Source organism: Buceros rhinoceros, unplaced genomic scaffold (genome assembly GCF_000710305.1).
Source record: "Buceros rhinoceros silvestris isolate BGI_N320 unplaced genomic scaffold, ASM71030v1 scaffold33906, whole genome shotgun sequence".
In the NCBI taxonomy this organism is placed as follows: Eukaryota; Metazoa; Chordata; class Aves; order Bucerotiformes; family Bucerotidae; genus Buceros; species Buceros rhinoceros.
The window spans coordinates 11,621-20,369 of NW_010416384.1; the positions used below are offsets into that span (position 1 = coordinate 11,621).

Sequence of the window (8,749 nt, forward strand, 5' to 3'; positions counted from 1 at the left end):
TTCCCTACAGAGCTACTGAATAATGCAAGACTTGTTTGGGTTTTTTCTTCTTTTTTAAATATCAGTTTTGGAACTTGTCTTGTACCAATAAAATAATCTTCAACTTCTGTAAAAATACATGATTACTGTCCTAATTTACCTTTTTTTTTTGCACCCCTGTTACTGAGGATGAATTATCAAAGAGGAGCAGTACCAATTAATCGTAATACATTTACAATTTTTTAGTAGGTTTTTCTGTGGACAATTATTTACTATCATTTTAAATAGCCAGTTATGAAGAAACAGCTTTATTGTACATTAAGATTCTTAAGAAACATTAAAAAGGCTATTGGTATAGAAAATTTAGTCATTCAGCTACTCTTCATTCATTCATTCTTACCTTCAGAATATTTGGAGATAGGCTTCTACTCATACAGAATAAGAATTACTTCAGAAAACTACTACAGCTTGGGTAGACTACTCCAGCATTCTAAGAGTCTGGCTCTTAGAATTTTATTTAAATGTTATTTTCAAACAAAAAAAATTGACTAGTCTTCACACTGCTGCTTGTCATACATTCCTGACCCTCTCAAATATTTCAGAATCAAAGCAGCCTCCTAGAAAACTGGAAGAGATGCTTTAAGTTGAGGACAACTGAAATGATTTAACAGCAGCAGCATGGGTGTGGAGGGTAAGTACAGGGAACAGTTGATGTAAGTGCTCTGAACTGACGATGCTTAGACTGAAAGATGATGTTTTTCAATGGCAGATAAACACTTCAACTTGTTATAAATACAGCTCAGGAGCTGCCACTTCCACTAGGAGAGGTGGAGGCACGCATCCACTTACCTGGGCAATCCCTGGGGGCTGATAAATGGCTTCAGATGGTTGCACATACAAGAATGAAAGTGAAGAGGCAGGAGACTGAAATAAAACACATTATTTTCATAAACCACATGATTTATGCACTATAAATACCAAAGCTTACAGTTACCTTTGCTATATATAATCAAAGATAAAGCTTTAAAAAAAGTATCAAATTAATCTTTTAAAGAAAGCGAGGGGGAAGTGGGTAGAAAGGTCAGGTAGTAGAATAAAACAGAGATGTCCTCTGACATTTTTCAGAGTTTATTTACATTTTGGAGAGTGGTGTCAGAGAAATCCTAGAATTTATAAAAATGACTCTCTCAAGATCACAGAAACATAATACAGTATTTTTGTTTTCACATAAACCCACCTGTTGCAAATGCATCACTAAAATACAACAATTCGTATTTATTTCAACAGTTTTGTGAAAAGCGGGATATTTCACTGTTAGATAAGCATACTATACCTTTAAACTAGATGCAAACTACTGGTAAAATGCTGCAAATATGAACTGTGTTTACCTGTGGAACAGACCACTGACTTGGAAGACACTGTGTTACTGCCTAAATCCAAACAAAAGATATTACTTATACAATTAAGAACATATGCATACACATCCTAGATTTCCCACCATACTAGAATCAAAACCATCTCATATCTACAATAAATTATTAAAAAAGAAATATAACTTCATTAAGCCTCCAAATAATTCGAGAACATAGTTTTGTCCGCTTCCAAATGCTTTTAAAATACTGAAGCATTTAAGAAGCACGTCTAGTAAGGGAAGAGATGAAATGCCATTAACTTTCCAACACAAATTAAACATGGACATACTGCATAAATCTAGTGGTGGGCCACCAAGATGGTTAGAGGACTGGAGAACAGACATATTAGGATGCTGAGAGAATTGGGTTTGTTCAGCCTTGAGAAAGAAAAAGATGGGAAGGGATAATCACTGCACAGTCACAGAAACATGACTGAGCCAGCCTCTGAGGTGTTCAGAGCACAAGAAACACAGGCCAGAACACTGAAAATTTTAACTAGTTGTAAGGAAAAAAAAAATCTTAAACCATGAAAAAGGTCAAGTATTGAAGTGGCCATCCAGAAAGGTTTTGGAATCTCCACTGCTGGAGATACTAAAAAATTCAGCTGGACAAGCTCCCAAGAAACCCAGCCTAAACAGCCTTGCTTGAGCAGGAGTTTGGTTTAGAAGATAAAAGTTAAGGATGGCACTAAGCCAGTTACCCAGAAACACCAAAGAAAATTTCTATTTATTACATTTCCATGTAGTTACATAAGCAGAAAAAATCATATTCCAGTGAAAAGAACGGCATTTTATTGAAAGCTTATGTTTTATATGACTATTTTGAACAGTTTTATTTCCTAAGAAAACAGACCTGAGACAGTGCTGCGAATAAAACTGCATAGCTGGAAGGAATACTGATGGTCTGAAACTCCTTTTCAAACAGATACCTGGTAATAGTATGTAGGAGACTGATAAACTGGTTGTGCTGCCATCACAGGTGAACTGGAAACAGGGCATGACTTAAAAAGAAAAAAGTTACAAGTCTTAATGCAGCAATTTCATAAATTGTCACTCCTAGTAGTACTCCAGAACTGTTCTTATAGTGCTGTACCACCTCCCCTTCTGAAAATGGATTGACCAAGTTTGTACTTATACTTTGAATCTTCAAAACTACTGTTTCTAAGGGCCTGCATTAGAGACAAAACAAAACTCCTGGCATATTTACTCATTATTTTCCAGAAAGCACTAGGCCATTAATCTAAGTTGTCACTGATGTATTCCTACCCTCCTCACAGCCACAACCCCATCTTGCCTTTTCCATTCCCTACCTCACACCAGTCCCAGCATTCCTCTGATTTGACAGTGAAGCAGTTTAGGGAGCTACATCAGCTAGAAACTGCCTGGGTTTTGTGGGAGCCCAATTTAGAAACACCATAGAAACACCAGTGAAAGAGAAGGGAGCAAAATACATGGCCATGGCAGAGGACAACATAGCACTGTGAACCTCTAGTTCTGATTAGATGAAGCTAGTGTGTGCAATTCCCATGTCAGGAAATTCCCTCATTCCTGCAAATATTTAGGAAAGCAATGGCTCCTAAACTACTTTAATTCATTCTACCGTATATAGAAATGCAGAATACAAAATAGACAAAAAGACCAAACCTGCACTGTTATACATGCATGATACACTCCAAAAAACATTAATATTTTCAATTTGAACAATGTTCTCTGTAACATCGTATTTGTGTTTTTTTCTTGAACTTCTTAATATAGGTACTTTCCTAACAATGAAAACTAAGAATGTGTAAAAAACAACTGTAATTCGAAAGATTTCATGCTATTTGTTTGAAACACAGTGAATCTGAGCCAAGTCACCAGAGCAAAGTTCATTATTAGAACACAGTAAACATTCACTGTTTTTCCCAAAAGACAGGATTTGAGCAAGTTCTCCAGAACTACATAGCACATGTACTTCAAACAGACTTTAAAATATGCGAACAGGTATTTATGCTTCTCCTCTAAACCTGAGAGGGCACTACAAGGCACTGCATCATGCCTCTGTTAGAAGAGCAAACATCTTAGAAGCTAATTGATTAAAACAGAGGCTAAATACCACGATTCTACAGTGCCAAAACAAACAACACAGAAGAATCTATTACTGCCCTCATCGCTGTTTTGGGAAAGTTTGTTTTTATTTATTAGTAATCCCTCTATGGAGTTTTTCCCTCAATATGTGATTTTCCACTCGTCTATACAGAGGGTATGTACATCCTCTCTGTGAATGCTGCTTTTAGAGAAATTGGTCAGGATGGATCCCCTCTGTAGGTCCTGGGCCTCATGCACACCCATCAGTCTTGCAATCTATCCCTGCTGTAAAAAACACTGAAATGACTGGCAACTCCTTCCTGTACTTCCCAAGAAATTCTCTTCAAGCTCCCCAAGCCTACTAAATACAATTAATTAATCTGCAGAACTATATTGCTCCTAAAACAAGCATCCTTGAAAAAGGTACATGAATGACCATAAAATTACCCAATTTTACTTTTGCTTTGCTAACCTAGTATTATGCTCTCTTTTCATCCTCAAAATAATAGTTTGCACCCAAGAACGCCTCACTCATGACAGAGTAACAAATCGAGCCAATCAAGGATCACAAGTACCAACAACTCCTTTGTAAAACCAAACTTCTCCTGAGTAGGGCCCACACTGATTCTGAAATGCCCTGTTCGACAGGTCGCATCAAAGCAAAAGATGTGTCTTCTGTAGAAGAACAATAAACTTAAGTAATATTTAAAAAATACAAAATAACCAGACTAATATAAGGAAGTCACTTAAAGATCAAACATGAGGCACAACCAAAAGAAACTGAAAGCAGGAAGGACTTAAATGCTGCACTCATCCTGGTCCATAGAAAAGTATATATACAAAAATAAGTTACTTACTGGCCATGGCTGCTGAATGGAAGCAGCTTCAGGCGTATGAAAATAAGCCACTCCATTACGGTAAATATAAGGATATCCACTTGAAGTAAAGTACATTGAACCAGCTTCTGGTGTTACAGGAGCACCTGGAATTAATATTTTAGAGTTTAGACATGTAGGTCATAAAAAAAGAAGAAAAGATCATTTTGATCTTCAGAGAAGCAAAGCACTCAAAGGAAAGAACATTAAACAGTGTGCCTAGCGCCATCTCCATTCCCTCTCAAACACAACATTGTGAAAGCAGATGGTCACAGGATTTCTCCAGAGAAAGGTGGGAAGGGGTGCAGAAGATGACATGGATATGCATTACCAAACACAGAGAACTCCAGGTACCAGCAAATATATATGTTTTTAATCTTCGGATGTCCAAAGACAGCCTCATATTGTAGGCGATTCTTATTGGTAACTTCCACACATTCCTATTTAGGTGAAACAGGATTCAAGCACTAAAACCAACAGAATGATTTAATTACAAGGTGCAGCCTGGTTTCTCAACACACGAAGGCTGTGTTTCAGTGAGGGCGCATAGCCTGCCATCTAATGTCAGCAACAGGGACACTTTTCAGCAGTGCTGCTGCTGCTACAGAAGAGGCTGTAAGTCAGCATGGTCTGATCCCAAAGCAGCAGTTCCATCTGCACACCCCTCTAACAGGTACTGACAGCAAGCATCACTTAAAGAAAGGGGTATCCATCCCTGTCCAAAGATTCTTATTCAAACATTGCCTTTGAGATCACCTCGACTCTATTTCTATCTGCATTTTGGGAGGAGGATGGGACAGGACTTCACGTCAAACACGAAGACAAGTTTCGGTCCCAAATATAAAAAGACTTCTGTAGACAAAAAGGAAAATTAATTTTGTAACTGAAATTGAAACCTTGAAATCACATTAAGTAGTAACACAGCATTGAAGAAAACTCAGGAAGAACTCAATATAAAGAAGATCACTGAGCAAGCTTTAGTTTTTCACCTCCCTTGCAAAGCTAAGTGCCACAAGGAAGTGCCACTTTATGGACAGACAACACTGTAGATTAAAACACAGAGTCAGAGATATGCCCCTCTCCTATCAATACTCACATTCCGCACAAGAGTCAGAGGAAGAAAGCGCCACAGGTCAGGCAATACAATTGAGAAAGTCCAAGTCAAAAAAGAAAAGGAAAATAGAGCACAGCATAAAAAAACGCCCACATAACCTCTTGATCATGACTGAGGAAAGACCATGCTGGATAGTTTCAGAGCAAAGAAACTCTACAGCTGGAACAAAGAATTCCATTTCCCTGGGCAAACACCATCCTGTACATTTACAAGAGAGAAAGGCATACCTATGCACAAGGGGAGAGAAAGGGAAACTTCCCGTCTGCACCAACGGTGTTAGTGTACATATGAACTACTTCTAGTTGATAATGTGACTGTAACAACTAAAGAAAACTTTAGAACTAAACCGAATTTCTTCTATATTGTTCTCAGATGGATGACAAGCAAGTTTTTTTCTTTAATCTTCCAAAAGATACCATTAGGACAGTGAAGGAGAGTTCCAAGAGTACACTTCATTCCCTGCTGCACTTGTAACAGGAATGTGTTTTCTGTCTCTGACACACAGCCCTTACTGAGGCATGACAAACCAGCATGCCCTACTATGCCAAAAACTGATGGATCTTTGTCTTTCAACTGCAGACATTTCCACTGGCATGCACTTACTTCCCCTGCAAACCATTCTGAGTGTATTCTGTGCACAGCATTAACACAGCGCAAGACCAGGCACATCTTGCACTTCCATTCATAATGACACTTACATAATATACTAATGCAATTAAAAATACATACGAGGACTCCGTATTTTTTGTTTTCTTATTGCTGGACCAATATTCAATTTCCTATCCTTATACTTAAGTTTTTCAGCCTAGAATTAAAGAAAGACAACATTACTTTCTACACGTATCTAGACATCCAAGAAGCAAAAATCAGAAGCAGACAAGGCACTTAGTAGGTTTCACCCTCCCCTGCTTATTATCTATAGTGCATCTCAAAAAACCCCAAAGCTATACTAATCCCTTTTCTATCCTAACCTTAAACTTCACATACACAAAATTCACCATTAGGAATTCCAAGTATTACTTACTCCTCAGGGAACCTCTTCACTAACAACTGGTATCTATAATTGTCAAAATTGATTTGCAGTTTTAATTCTCATGTATTTACTGCTTTTGTAAAATCTCATATACACAAACAGACAATTTCAACGATAGAGATTACGTTTTTTTTCCACATTCATGACATTATTTTACAAAATATGACAGCAACAAGTAAGTCTATGAAAAAGGCCAGATTATAAAGACTGAATGTGAAAAGATGCCCATATCCCCACAGGACTGCCTTAAAACTTCCTCACATCCACGCTAACAAAAGCACACTGAAACAGATATCCCAGTAAGGCAAAACTGTTGCAGAAGAACTTCTTAATAAAAAAGCGTTAGGTACACACAAGTAAAGCCACACTCTTTTCCAGCTGTTTTGCTTACAACAGAAAGCTAGCATCACGTAAGTTAAAACCTTGTCTTCGTTTTTAAATTGACACTGAAGTCACTACTTGTTAATACAACAGAAGAGGGTAAATCAACCTTTTTTTTTTTTTCAGTTGTCAGCATGTCTTTAATACTGCTCTGCAAAACCTGAAAGTGTTCTGAAGGCCTGCTTCCCTGAATAGTATTCCCAGATCTCAGTATCAAACCTTTGATCTCTCTAAACCATCTTAATCATACAGACCAAACGCCACAGATCTTCAGATGCAAGTTGGCAGACAGAAGAGGATCAGACGAACAGGGCTACTTAGTGTCTAACATGAAATGAAGTAGTTCATTAAGCAATAATCATAACAGGGATTATCACTTACATCTCGTAAAATCATCTGTGCATCTTCTTGAGTTTCAAAAGTAATGAAGCCGTATCTAAATAAAAATTAGAGAAGTTAAGCCTCTGAAGTTCATATTTACAAACAGATACAGAAGTGCAAGTGATTAAAAGTTAACTAATGGGAAAAAAATCAATCATAGAAATAAAGATGGCAGTAACAACTGTAATCTTAAAAACATGAGTATGTAGACTGTAACAAGGATGTTAAATTAAGTACATAGTAATATATTACTGTTCCTATGCAATGAACAAGTAGTCCACGTAGGCGGCTACGCACAGCTCTGTATTGTCCTTATTTCTTGGTGTATGTCTTTAGTTTGCTCATTTCTGTTATGACTGAAAGCTCTCACCTGTTATGGGTGCTCAAAATGAGACACTTGTGATGGTATTTTTTTATTATACTGTACTTCATAGCACAGCAACAACTGTGAATGCTCCACACTTCCACAAGCACTATCCACTATATTACAGTGAGTTCTCAGAAAGAGGAGCAAGGCAGAGATAGTGTTTATGTGTGAATTATTCTTATTCTTGACACGAGTAGCAGGAAGTTTCAATCCCCACACGCTTATTCTACTATACCAACCCCTTTGATACTCCAGCTCGGTCATTTACTATCTTCACTCCTTTCACAGTGCCATAGTGAGCAAAAAACATCCTCAGATCATTTTCATTTGTCTAGTACAGTAAATCAAAAGGGAGGAAAAAAAAAGAGAAAAGAAGTTGGTTTGCATAGTCATTCAATGAGTATTTACCATAAGACTTTTAATTGATGCACTTTGGATAGAGTTTGCTACCAGCTAATTATAAACCTGGATAGGATGGGAGAAGAATGAGCACGTGTGAGCCTCACAACTCCTGTTAAAATACTGGATTTTCGTATTCAGCAATAATACTAGAAAGCCAGTAAAATATTAAAGCCCCTCTTTTCGTGGATTTACGTAACAACTGTCCTTTTACAGGTAAGACCACTGAAGGTTTACTTCTTCAGTGAAGAAAGAACAGAGCGAGACAGGTCTTTTTACAGCTCTAGTAATTTGCTCACTAGTAACACAAAAAGCTACTGTGCCTCCTTGCTAAAGCTTAAATACACTGAAAACCTTGTACAAGATTATGAAGCCTCTACTTGAATTATCTCAGCCAAATAAGCCAGAAGATCCTGGAATTTCTTGAATTTATTATGCAAGAGTCTGAGTCCTCCTATTCACCGAGTCAGTGCTCAAAAGGTCCTCAGTGATTAAGGCAGAGAAGATACTCTTGGTGGGAACAAAGAAACAGCTAAGCAGGCCAACAATGTTTTAAAAAAGTCAATGACCTAACTCATTATCTAAAGTGGCAAGAAAGAAGAAGCAAGAGTAACTGGTACAAGGGTCTGGTGCATATCTTGTCACAGACATTGACAGTGACTGAACAATGCAAGAATGGCTCAATATTCACTGCTATAGGAGGTGGGGGGTTTTTTTTGCCCCCCCCCCCCGTTTTTTTTTT

At 37.6% G+C, this 8,749-nt stretch overlaps 1 protein-coding gene across 1 annotated transcript in view; it reads right to left on the reverse strand.

The window, feature by feature from the left end:
- Positions 1-8,749, reverse strand: part of BOLL (boule-like RNA-binding protein) — a 12,628-nt gene that overhangs the window by 3,113 nt on the left and 766 nt on the right. Inside the window, exons 2-8 of the mRNA XM_010137787.1 lie at positions 7,848-7,939; positions 7,242-7,296; positions 6,176-6,251; positions 4,315-4,439; positions 2,320-2,391; positions 1,368-1,409; positions 776-903 (exon numbers count right to left, since the gene is read on the reverse strand). Of these exons, the coding sequence (XP_010136089.1) occupies positions 776-903; positions 1,368-1,409; positions 2,320-2,391; positions 4,315-4,439; positions 6,176-6,251; positions 7,242-7,296; positions 7,848-7,939 (590 nt within the window). The remainder of the gene's footprint in view (positions 1-775; positions 904-1,367; positions 1,410-2,319; positions 2,392-4,314; positions 4,440-6,175; positions 6,252-7,241; positions 7,297-7,847; positions 7,940-8,749) is intronic.